The 13,677-nt window shown below is 39.2% G+C and overlaps 1 protein-coding gene across 12 annotated transcripts in view; it reads right to left on the bottom strand.

Moving 5' to 3' along the window:
- The window catches only part of NEDD4L (NEDD4 like E3 ubiquitin protein ligase), a 359,045-nt gene that overhangs the window by 181,878 nt on the left and 163,490 nt on the right, over nucleotides 1–13,677 (bottom strand). For 7 of the 12 annotated variants that reach the window (XM_050944652.1, XM_050944654.1, XM_050944655.1 and 4 more), the window contains one exon: nucleotides 11,628–11,681. In XM_050944652.1, coding sequence (XP_050800609.1) covers nucleotides 11,628–11,681 — 54 coding nt within the window. Of the gene's footprint in view, nucleotides 1–7,277; nucleotides 9,312–11,627; nucleotides 11,682–13,677 lie in introns of those variants that run through there. The other 5 variants (XM_050944649.1, XM_050944650.1, XM_050944647.1 and 2 more) reach the window with 4 other exon arrangements.

Below are 13,677 nucleotides of genomic sequence, written 5' to 3'. Positions count from 1 at the left end.
GGACCTACTTTCTTAGTTCCTAGATGAATACATTTAGCTGTATTAAAACAAATTGTTTTTATGTGCCTAGCTTACCAAGTGATCCGGTTCGCCCAGCATCAGTGATCTTCGTTATTCAACACTCCCCCAACGTGCATGTCACTGGGGAACTTTATCAGTGATGATTTTGTTTTCTCTACCAGGTCATTGATCAAGATGTTAAACAGCCCAAAGGCAAGAACCAATCCCTGCAGAACTCCGCTGGAAACACAAGCACTCAGTGATGATTCCCCATTTACAATGACATTCAGACCTATCAGTTAACCAGCTTTTAAATCTATTTCAGGTGTGCCATACTAATTTTATATCATTATAATTTAATCAAAATGTTGTGCAATACCAAGTCAAATGCCTTACAGAAGTCTAAGTATATTACATGACAGGAGATGTAAGCTTGAAAGATTAGCATTTTGCCATCAGAGACTCCTAAGCCTTTTCCCCCTACTCTGAAACTACAGAATTTGCAGGTTTCAGAGTAACAGCCATGTTAGTCTGTATCCGCAAAAAGAACAGGAGTACTTGAGGCACCTTAGTGACTAACAAATTTATTTCAGCATAAGCTTTCGTGGGCTACAGCTACAGAATTTGCCTCATTTGCTGCTGTTGCCTGCACAGAAGGTCTGAGATACTATTTCTTGGAATGCTGCCTCCTTCACGAGCACTTGATGAATCGGTTTCCAGCTAAGCCAGTGAGGTTGTACTTGGGGGTGGGGAGGGGCGCATAAAAAGAGCTCAGGTACACAGATGTCACTACTCATTTCAAAATGACCAGCTATTAGTTGCTACTTATCTGATTTCCACAAAGAGGAGGGAGCAATCCACCTGTCTACAGAGGTGCCATCTAACGCACAGAAATGCAATAATACATCTTTTCTATGTAACTACTCTGAATTCTTTTAGTCCCCAGCTGTGCCTTTTTTGAAATGTTGTTCTTTTGGGGGGTGGGAGGGAGCATTTCAGCCCTCCATATCATAGACATTCTGCTTTACAGTAACGCTGGCCAGGTGAAAACACTCTGGCTCTCAACAGACCATGTGCAGAGTTAGCACACTGGAGGAGCCTTGAAGCATGGTGCTCCAAGAACACACAACCAACCAAACAGGTAATGAAACAAGCCCACCTCTGCAGTGAGTGAAATTGCTTATTTCCCTTTACAATTAAGACTGCATATCAATTAGCACACAGTACATCCCAGTCACAACACACTTTTGACAAATGAGACTGAGGTAATGCCATTTTCTTGGCAGCTTGGTTATAGAAATGTAGGGGTATTCTATGCAAGAGATCTACAGTTTATTCCTGGATATAAGCGCTCAGATCTCATTCCCACGACCACTGCAAGGCTGGCTTGTGGCTAAAAGGCCTTTATTTTGTTGAATACTGTGTGCAAATGATATTGTCTTTATACCAACAATTAGCAGCAGTTAGATGCTACTACGTTTCTCTGATCTATGCTAGTAAAACACTCAGCCTCTAGTATAATCAAGTTTCACTGTCCCCAGTGGCTCCCACCACACTGATTAGTAGCAGAACTGACAGCGTGTCCCTGAGATAGTAGCCAGGATAATAGAAAATACAAATTAAAGACTTCTAGTGTGACTAGGGGGGCAATGAAATCTTCTGGTTCTCCAAGTGACTTAAAGAAATTCCATTTTAACTGTCCATCAGTAGTGGCTTTCCATGGGAATTACGGTAACTTGCAGCAACTCTTAGTTAGAAAGCTCAAAAGCTTCAGAAATCTGTCAAACGAGCTTCTACCCATAAAACCAAAGGCAGTCAATGGTGTAAGAACAAGTAGTAGCAAGCTTGTCTCCAAGAGGCGCAAAAAGAAAAAGAGTTGGGACTCTGGAAAGAGATAGTGAGACAAAGAATATTAAGAAAAAGTTTAGAATGTAATACCTCTGTTTTACAAACACACACGCACAAGACAATTTTCAAACGCCAGTCTATAAAGCTTTGGGATTCTGGTAACAAGATAACAAACATGAGAAATCCTCACTGACATTGTAGGCATACAATTCTCAGTTGTCAATTAGTCATTTTATTGAAGTCTGAAGAGCACAAATCTTCACCCTCTCTATACATCCTGATTTCGTAGAATCATAGAAATGCAGAGCTGGAAGGGACCAATTCTCCATTTTTTCAAGGCCATTTTGAATTTTAATCCTGTCCTCCCAAATGCTTAAGATCCCTTTCCAGCTTGGGGCCATATACAAATTTTATAAGCACGCTCTCTGCTCCATTATCCATGGTGTTACTGAAAATATTGAATAGTCCCAGACCCGAGTGACCTTGTTAGTTATGTCCTACCAGTTTGAGAGCAAACCACTGACATATGGTCTTTCAAGCCGTTGTCCACTCATCTTATAGTAGTTTTATTTAGACCATATTTCCCTAATTTGCTTATGAGAATGTCATGGGGGACTGTACCAAACACCTTACTAAAGTCCAGGTATAACTCATCTACTTCTGCCTTATCCCCACCCCACCCCAACTAGTCTGGTTACTCTATCAAAGGAGGATTGTTTTGGCACGATTTGTTCTCCGCAAATCCAAGCTGGCTATTTGTCACCTTATTATGCTCCAGGTTTGAACAACCTGGTTAATAATTTGTTCCAGTATCTTTCCAGGTATTTACAGTTACTTGGCTCCAATGAAGAACATTTAAAATGCTTATGCTTGAATATTTTAAGTGGGTAGGAGGCCTTGGGGAGTGCAGCTCAGTATACTCTAAGTATAAAACAGATACAAATAAACTAAATAGGAGTGAGAATCTGTTACACGAGGGAGTTTGCAGATTGAGAATTAATTGTCTATGTTCCCATCTTCTGAAAACAAACAATAGAGAAGGGCAGAGGAATTAGGGTGGGGACACTGCACAGTTAGCCCAAGTGATTGGCACCCAGATCTGAGCACTCAGGTTACTCTAGCCCAAGTGTGAGCATTGACACAGCAAAGCCCTACCCGTGCTACTGTGTCCTCACTTTTCTGCATTTGTCGGTGGCTCTCTGGGGGAATATCCTGTGACTGAGTGTGCTGAGATGCTCTAGCATTCTTTCCGAGTCAATTGTGGGAGAATCAATAGCAGGAAGGCAATGAAAGACGATTAGTATTTGAGTGATTTAGTATTTGTCTGTACCCTCACAGCAAAGAGGTTGCAAATAGAGATAAAGCACAGCTCAGGCTTTAATTCTGTGCAAGCAATCACAAGTTCAAAGTGCAAATAAACCCTTGCTTGAGGGTTGTGCATGTGGATGGTAGTGGGGTTTGGGCAAAAACACATGTGGAAGCACAGGCTAAGATTACAGTGTAGACATACTATAAGAGTGTATTCTGATGCAGTTATCTGAAAAGAGCAGACATTTCTACATGAACTACATAATTAGATCGATTCATTTCTAGTATTTGTTATGTTTCCATTAATGGCTAATTAGTACATTGGAAAGACGTATTCTTTTAAAAATATAATTTTAAAATCATAATTAGAAAATCCTAATATATAGAAATTACAGTTAAGTGTCAACTACATTTTTTTATATATATAGTAGAAAGTATAGTCCAGCTCTCTCTCAAAATAGCTATTTACGTTTTGTTTTTTCATATATACCACCAAGAAAGCCATCAAAGAGGAAGTGAGACTGTATATTTGCACATATTTTCAGCTCAATCCTGTTTTCTCTGAAGTTAATGTGGTTTTTGCCACTTATTTCAATGGGAACAGGATAGCACCAGGTAAGTATGTGGCAACATACCTTTGCTTGTATAATACAGATATAGGTGTATAAACACAACCAGAATCTTTATCTGCTTATTTCAGAAACTTGTAGAAATTTAGATATTTAAAAGCAGGTAGTCTCAAATAAATCCATTAAAAAAGCCACCTAACGAGTCATTCCAAGCTCATAATTTTCCTACAGCAATATTTAGACAATTTTTAGTAGGACTTAGTAATTACTGTAACAGGTAGATCCAATTAGAAAAATATTCCTGAGGAAGGAAGAAAACAAATGGAAGTTCAGTTGTGACAAAACGCTGGAGGTGTTAGGTATCAGAGGGTAGCCGTGTTAGTCTGGATCTGTAAAAGCAGCAAAGAATCCTGTGGCACCTTATAGACTAACAGACGTTTTGGAGCATGAGCTTTCGTGGGTGAATACCCACTTCCTCAGATGCATCTGAGGAAGTGGGTATTCACCCACGAAAGCTCATGCTCCAAAACGTCTGTTAGTCTATAAGGTGCCACAGGATTCTTTGCTGCTTTTGGAGGTGTTAGGTCTTCCTTCTCAATAATTATAATACAATAGTGCAATATTTTATTTGTCAAGATACTTTGCATTTTTATTCTTAACAATAACAAATGCTCACTGGAATACTCAGATATTCTCCAACACCAGCTGCCCCTCACATGGGATTTTCTACGTTCAGTTACCACAGTACTTCTAGCACACATACACAAAACCCCAATAATATAAACACAAACATATCGATAGACAGAATAACTATTGTTTTTAATATGTGTGCAGACACACACAGCATGAAAACTTTCACACTATATGTAAAATATCAGAGTAACCCAAAGAATCTACCGAAACTGCCAACAAATTTTTTTTAAGTTGGTCATATGTTCTTATTTTACCTAATATTTCATGGTACCTCAATGAAATACATCCTGCCTGCCCAAAAACACTTCTGATTAAAACAGAAGATATTTGAAAGATCATAAACACTTGGTAGCAGTAGGACTGCAGACGCCCGCATGAATGTTTTCACTCAAGATAAATAAGGCTATGGCAGCTGCTGTCTACAGTCTAGGGCCCATGCCCTATATCAATCAAATACACACAAACTAGCTTAACTAGAAGAGTCTAGAAATTATTTTACCCTAAGAGTTTTAACAAGAAAAACTTTTCTCCCCAGTTTAATGAAAATCATTTCTGCACATAATTTATCATCATCATATGACCTATCAAAACCAACTTGTAAGGAATGAATTATAAGTGACACCGCACTGAAAAACATTGTCTGTGTAAACTAAATAAAGAAAATCTTTCATTCTTAAGTTGTTTTCATTGTCCAGCTTTCCTCCACCAGGTAAATGTGCCTAGTAAACTGCCTTCACCCAGAACATTTCTGGGTTCACTAGAAATAATGTCAAGAAAGTAGGATATATCTTTTAAAAAGTCTTAATTAAGGAAACCTATTTGCAATAAAGATTTTAAATCCTGTTTAGATTGAGTGCCTCTGCAACTGTCAAAGTACACGACTGACTGACTAACTTTATGTGGGGCTAAAACTGATTGCCATGGGTTCACTCAGTAGCAAGCAGCATAACTGGTTTAGAAAAATCTATAAATTTATACCCCAAAACATAAATGTACTGTTACAATGGAGGCCAAGTTCAGGAGAGATATCAGATTCTTTTCTCCAGTTTAACAGAGATGGGCACTGTTGCAGGGACAATGAAGTGGGGATGAACAACCTTTTGGGAAGTTGCACAAATCTGTGTCCAAATCTTCCTCCACTGTCTGATTTATGGAAGCATTTACAGTGCTGGAAATTAACCAGGGATAATGAGTGGAAAATGGCAGTTTAGACGTAGGACTTGGGTGATATGGAGTAATGGTTTAAGACGAAGAGCTGTGCGCAACCCACTGGATGTTGGGTGAGGGTGTCTAAAGAGTATCAACTGTGCTTGTAGAAGAGAAGAGAGGGGCCTGACTCAAAACCCTGGATGTAAATAATCCCAAACTTTGGAAAAGTTAAAACTGGAGTAAACTTCACAGTGGCCTTTTTCTCCCAAAATCAAACATCCTCAAATCTTCAGGAAAATCTGTGTCCAGATAAGAAGTTTACACTTCAAGGCCTAACTCTAATGTAAACAAGATAAAAACTTCTCAAAAAAAAAAATGAAAGAACAAATCTTTTATCATATTGTTGAGTGTGATAGTGAAATCTAAACAAAAGGAGAAGAACTAGAGGTGTTTTCAACAGGCATACACTGAATGTAAAATATTCACAGGCTGCCAACAAACACATTTAGCACTTTATACAGACAGGGTGTGATATGGTATATAACAGAAGAGAAGAATTTTCCCCACAAAGGCTGTGAGGGCTAGTTATTCATGTCCATGTGTTAAAAATGTATACTGACGTGCTAAAAAGAAAGTTATCTTGGAATAACTTTCAGACTGTTTTTGCTATAAAAGCTGCAGAGTCATCATATGGTCTTATTGTATTTAGCAGCTGTCTTTCTGTACTACATTTCACTGAAAGAGACCACAAGAGAATGACAACACACACAAGTAATAAAGACCAAAAGTCGATCTTGTGAGTCTGTTTTCACAGCTGGAGATAGGGTACTTACTATTCTATATACAGCATCACTGAGCTTAGAACTCAAGTGAGCAGTGTTAAATTGCACGGCAAAGCAATTCAAGCAAATGACTCCCCATTCCCTCGTAAGTTTTACCCATGCATGGGCCTATGAAGTATGTTTCAAAACACATTATAGAACTTCATCTCTCTCTCTCTCTCTCTCATATTACGTGAGAAATAGGCAGTATAAGAAGATTTTATATTATCTTTCATACCAAAGTTATATTACAAGATATTGTAATAAATTATGCCTAAATTGCATTTACAGTATTTGATCACATTTCATTATGAGACTGAAAGGACAACGCAAAAAGTTTTTATTTTAAAGAAGGTCAAGAGCAAAAGCATTCTTTGAAACAAAACAATTCTCACCGCTTGGTACTGAGAAAACAAAATTGGTTTCTTTACCGATTTCTGTCCCCACAAAGTCCTGAACTGCTAGCATACTTAAATTTCATTTTTATATACATTTTAAAATAATATGGAAAACATTAAAGCATTTGTTTCAAAAATGTTACTCTTTGTACAGCAAGGATTTAGCAAACTCAAAGATATAAGAGCTAATAGTGACACTTGGGCTTTCCATTCCAATTTGTTAAAACCCTTCAGCTGACATAACACTGAGTTAAGCAACATGTGAGACATTAGGACTCCAGCAAAACATTGCACTGGATGTAATCATAACTGGAAGCAAAACTATTTTAAGTTAGAGTTAGGGATGCTTTACAGATTGTTCCAGAGACATGTAGATCTTACCAGTATTAATGAGTGAAATTCTTCAGTCATCTAGAATTCAGAAGCTTTTCTACATTACCATTTACATTTTGCTAGAACACAAGGGGAAGCATTTTCAGTACGTTACTTACTGCGGCACTAGTCACTGTAGGCCCAGAGGTATCAGGGCTGTCTTCATCAGAAACTTGATTTTGTTCTTCAGTACCACGGGTTACAAGAATTCTGAAGTGTTGCTGCCTTGTGTTTTGATCTGGTCTGATTTTAAACAAGCATTCCTGCCCTTGAGGAATCCTCTCTACCGAATTGCTTCTAGATATTTCTGACCCATTTCTGCCATTTCCATGCAGTTCTGAATTCCCTTCATCTTCTACAAGGCTAATTTGTTCTGGTCGCGGCTGGACAGGGTAGGAAGTACTCCTCTCCAGCCGTATGCGAGGATACCTGACCAATCTATTCCCTTTTGTTCCAGTAAAGCCAAAATTATAGTCGCTTCCTGTACCACTTGCCTGGGATTGCTGCAACTGGAAAACAAACAACTTTTTCCCTGAATTTGCTGACGTGTCTGGCAGATGCTGCAAAGACCAGCGTCTGGGTTCAGAGGCAAGGGCGTTATCCTGAACCTCGGAACCAAAGGGCGATAGCATAACCTGATGCATATCTGCACTTGAAGCACGATGCTGAATTCTTACACCACTTATGTTTAACCCTGAAGCTGCTTCACTTGCTTCATCTTCTTCAGCAGTCGTTGCAACATCATCATTCTGGTTATTGGAAGGAATTGTACAAAATATTCTGTGATTACAGGAAACAGCTCCATTAAGCCGTTGCCCAGTCTCTTCAGGCATCCTAGGTGGAGAATTCTCTGAGGTTACTTGTGGACTGCTTGGAGAAGAAGAATGGCTGTCTACAGGGCATGTGTAATGCTCCCTGAAGTCTGCAAATTTACATGAAAGAGTCTCCTCAGGAGACTCTGGGGCTCCACACTCATCAGCACAGCCGTTCACAGCTTTGCGCTGAAGAGAGATCTGCATAGATGAGCTCCTTGTTGGACGCACATCAATATTGTTCAGCAGCTGAGGAATAAACATAGATGTGCTTCTTTTTAAGGAGCCCACTTCTTGCAAATCACCGCCACCATAATCCGCTCCATGTTGGGAGAAAGGATGAGGACTGTTTCTTCTTGGCAAAGTGTGGAATGCCATGAAAAAGTCATCTTCTCTCTCTCGGTCTAGGATCTCAGATTCAGGGGCCGTGTTGCTTCGTCCAGAGCCAAAATGAAACCGCAGCCGATGGGCCATGGTTTAACAAAGAGGAGAAAGAGAGTGAGAGAGAGAGAGAACAGCAACAATTCAGGCACTGCCAGAAGTTAAAAAACAAAGACAAACTCCAAGAAAAAGTGTCCCATCTGCCAAACTGTTAGCACTGCAGCACTGATAGCGACAGATAGCAGAAATAGCCCAAGTGGCAAGCAGCATTCCAGGCATGATTGGATAAGAGCAATCAGTGCTCCTACACACCGTGACATAGGGTAGGATGGTTGGAGTCACATGACCTGCTTCCCCCTCTCCACTGCAAGTTAGTTGTGTGTGTTCTTTTTTTTTTTTTTTTTTTTTTAAATACCAGCAAGAGCCTGAAACAGCACCTTCACAGCTGCTCCTTTTCCATCAGAAAAGAGCTGCCCCCGCGGGAGAGGTCTCACAGCTGACTAAGGCAGCAAGCACACTCGGTGCTGCTATAAATCTAAGCCACATCACATTCACAGAGCACTTTTGTACAAAAATGTTAACTGCCACAAAAGCACTTTAAGTGTTAAAAGTTCAAGTGGACTTCACAGTGCAGATTAAGAATAAAACTGGTTCAAGTAGACAAATTCAGGCTTCAACTGTCAACCCCCTAATGTTACAGCATTAGACTACCATGATAGAACATAAATAAATATTAGTCCATGGTTACACTCTAGGATTTTTTCATCGGTTCTTTAAAAGATTAAGTAACAAACTATTCACTCTGGAAAAAATCCAGAACTTTCACATTACCATGGTAAACACAGCATAACCTACTCATCCTACATACAGATCCTTTTCTTCCCTTAGAAATTGCAACAAAGAAACCTTACATATGACAAAGACTTCTCAGACAAGGATAGCAGCAGAAATGAACAAGATGGCAGGAGACAGTTTCTTTTTCAGTTTTACCAGGCAGCAAAGACGAGTGAAAACTGAAGAAGGGTATGCATGTAGTTTTGTAATGATTTGACTTAAGCGCCGTACAGAAACGCTGCCCAACGCTGGCAGCCTTCCAATGAGAAAGTTAGCAATATTCCCATCCGATTGCCAGCATGGAGTATAGCTATGCTTGCTAAGAGCCAAAAGATCTCAAAAGAACATCATATGGGTTACAACCAAAAATTGAAGTAAACATCCCAATTCAGCCCTGCCACACTGCAGAATCTCAGTGTTTAAAAAGGGGCTGTCACAGCTGAGGTGTACTGAAATTTTAGAATATTTTTGCATGAATCAGAAACAACATCCGTTTAAACAGAAAGTTTCTGTACAAAAAGAGAGACAAACTAATTCAATTCAACGAGTGACAACTTGGTCCTATGAAAGCTCCAAAGAATTAGTTTTTTCAACAGCTCTACACTTGTAGGTGTAGGGTCAATACTACATCTAGACATTTAAACAACTGTTTTACAACAGCTTGTTTTCAAATACAGAAAACCACCAAGTACAAGAGAAATTGAAGCTGGTTAAAACGATAAAACTGGCAAGGGCCAGTACAATCCTCTATTGTTTTAACTGGACTACGAGCCAACAATGAGAAAAACATGGGTATTTGCTACACAGTAACAGCACTGTAGATTGCTTTGTGCAAGCACAAGTGTTAGAATTATTTTAATACACTTTTCAGACAACAACCTGTTTCTGTGCTATTTAAGTAAGCAAGTCTCTCTTTTCTCAAACTAAATTTGCAACCACAGTCTGCCGTGGCCTGGATTGGGGGGAACGGACTGCAATCTCGAACAATTCTCTGGTGGTTTAGGAACAAGATGAACAAGCAAGAAAATTATTCTTGGGGCAAATGTTACAAATGTAAGCTTTACAAGTACGTATTTATTCCCAGAATAAATTGTAACAGAAAACAGGCAAACATAGTAAGTTCTTTTGAATCCTAAAAATATACTCATGCTACAGAAATTAATCTTAGAGTACTCAATTCAATACTCCCTCATTCTAGGCACATAACCTGGAATCTTAAATACATATTTAACCATAAGCGCTCTTTTTTAATACATACATTGGCTCAAAATAAAAGGGTGCAAAGTTACCATACACTAGTATGAGAGAAGGGAAATTGCCACCTCTCAGATGTCCCTGTGTGGTAATGGTTAAAAAAAATGTCTTTTTAACGAGTACCACTACACTGCCATATATTGGTTTGACTGTGCACATCACTACCCTCTGCTGGTTCACATAAAACTCGTTCAACTCTTCTGATATTATTCCACTATGCTGGTTGGCCTGCAAAGAGGATAAGAAGCTAAAACTAGCAAGAGTTAATCAATATTCTCTACTAGTTCAAATGGTGGAGGCCTGGGTTTGTGAAACAGATTAAATGCCTCTCAGTACGCTGATCACCACAGAGTCTCTATATATGTTGCCACCCTGCCACAGATTTGTTACTGTACTTCCTCACAACATTAAATGAGTGGCCCTCTAGATTTTTCCCCCCAAAAAAGGTTACCTACACAGAGTTTATATCTTTTTCCTTGCATTACATTAACATTTGCTTTGATGGAGCTGAAAGAAAAAAAAATGTACCTCAAGAGGTTTTTTTTTTGTTTTGTTTTTTTTTAACAACAAAAGGATATTCAAACTATCAAAAATATATCTGGCATATTTTCCCCCAATATAGTAAGCAAGTTTGGTAGAGACGTACTGTACTTATCTAATTTGAAGGAACCGAATATTTTGTGCTATAGCGCCACATCCTCTATTATAAAAGTGTTCATAAATACACTGTTAGTGGGTCTCACAGAATGCTATTCCACTAACACAGCTTTTTAAAATTTCCGCAAAGTACATTTATAAATTGTGATTACATTGATGTCTTACATCAACTAGATCCAAAATCAGACCTTAGAGATTTTTGCTTAGACATCTATTTAACTTAATCAAAAATGGCAAAGAAGATTTAAAAGTAAGTAATTGCATTATCCCTTCCCTAAATGTCCCCACTGCATAAGACAACTTTGGCTCAAGATGAGTGTTAATAATGTTCAGCCAGTAAAATAGGAGAATTTCCTGCTTTATATACTTCACTTGACTTTCCTTAGTGTACATATTTACACCACTGAAACAAAATAAACTTTAATTTAAGGTACGCCAAATTTCCAGGAACTACGATTCCGGAGCTATGTTACTTCTATGTTTAGTTGTGTAATTAATAAAACACAAAGGGGAATACAGTAGTACACTCACCAATCTGTTTTCGTCAAACACTTCAAACAGGAGTCTATGATTAGTTGGATTTACCTATTAAAAAAAAAATATATATATATATATAGTGTTACTTCATGTTCATTATCTTTATGACATAAACCATTCACGGGTACAATAATTTGCTAAATGACCAATCCAAGGCAATAGGAAAAGGGCTGACAAGACTTGTATATATCTCTAACGATACCTAGTGTGTAAATACACATTTATGTCCTAAATGTACAACTAGAAATGTTCTGGTGTTCAATATGTTTTTACTTACAGCTGTTAATAGAGCACCTAGTATACTACATCCCTGTTCCTTAAGAAAGCTTCAAAGAGGCAGAGACATTGTATGGATGTCACATGGGGCTATAGGGTCTTTCCTGCATCACAATTAAGCTCTGAAATTGCAGTACCAAGAAACAGAATTTTTAAAGGATATTCCCCTTTGTTATGGATTCTCAACATGCCATTCAGAATTCTGCAGTTTCTCTATTTTTCAACCTCTGCCCAGATCCAGTCAGTCACCGTTGCTAGCCCATTTAACCACATATGCCACTTCAGAAACACTGCTGAGGAGGTGAGAAGGAATACCCTGTGCAAACTTTTCTAAAAGTATCAGAGAAATGAGTACACTTCCAGGATGTAGTTTCCACGGACAGACATTGAACTACATAGATCCCCTCAAAACAATCAATGATCAAGGAAGCAAAGAGGCCACCAACGAATAAGGACAAGTTTCTATGGTCATTAAATCCAGGTTAGTACATTTTTCAGGAAAGCTTTTGTAAGACAGGTGGCTAAGCCCAGTCCTCTATTTGAGGCAACATGAAGATATTCTGAAATAGGCAGACACTTATGTGGGTTTGCAGACAGGGGGAAATCCCCCAGATTGAACTAGCGCAAGGAGCTCTGAAATAGCGGAGTGCACACAAGTACTAGTATGTGCATTTCTGGGTAGGATTTTCATGAGTTTTTATAGTGCCATTTACATGCTCTAAGTAACAAGAGTTCTCATGATCTCACTGTATTTTCATTCCAGGAGGAAGTATAAATTGACCATGAAAAACATCAGTGAAAATCATAAATACAAATATGTGTAGCATAATATCTGGTTTTCTGCAAATCCCAGATGCACAACCATACCACCAAAGGAGGAGCACTCGATTGCATGAGCTCTGTGCCTTCCAAGCTGCTCTGCAATCCAGCACTGTGTACAAAAATGCCCTGCTTCCCACCTGCCCAGCGTGAAATCAAATCTGAGTTAGTGCTGAATAATGTCTGAAACAGCAGAGAGCCAAGAGTACACCTTTTTCTGGGAATAGCATGTAGCTACACAAAGGCTGAAATTTACACATAGCCATTGTGTGTCTAAGAGTAAATTCTGCTAGCATTTATAGACATTAATGAGATGGAACTGCTGGAGATGAATGAAGGTTATTTTAGGGCACGTCCACACCAGAAGTGCTACATCAACACAGCTGCATCACTGTCCGATGAAGGCGCTCTATGCTGATGGGAGAGCGCTCTCCCATCGGCATAATTACTCCACCTCTGCGAGAGGTGGAAGCGATGTCAGTGGGAGAGTGTTTCCCGTTGACATAGCGCCAGTGTGGACAGCACACAGCTTTAACTTCCGTTGCTCAGAGGGGGGTCTATTTCATAGCTCTGAGTATCAGAGGGGTAGCCGTGTTAGTCTGGATCTGTAAAAGCAGCAAAGAATCCTGTGGCACCTTATAGACTAACAGACGTTTTGGAGCATGGGCTTTCGTGGGTGAATACCCACTTCTTCAGATGCATGTGGTGGAAATATCCAGGGGCAGGTATATATATGCTAGCAAGCAAGCTAGAGATAACGAGGTCAGTTCAATCAGGGAGGATGAGGCCCTGTTCTAGTAGTTGAGGTGTGAAAACCAAGAGAGGAGAAACTGGTTCTGTAGTTGGCAAGCCATTCACAGTCTTTGTTCAGTCCTGAGCTGATGGTGTCAAATTTGCAGATGAACTGAAGCTCAGCAGTTTCTCTTTGAAGTCTGGTCCCGAAGTTTTT

This window comes from Gopherus flavomarginatus, chromosome 3, assembly GCF_025201925.1.
Source record: "Gopherus flavomarginatus isolate rGopFla2 chromosome 3, rGopFla2.mat.asm, whole genome shotgun sequence".
NCBI classification, from domain to species: Eukaryota; Metazoa; Chordata; order Testudines; family Testudinidae; genus Gopherus; species Gopherus flavomarginatus.
Note: the sequence above shows the minus strand (reverse complement) of the source record. Positions and strands in the feature narration are given on the sequence as shown.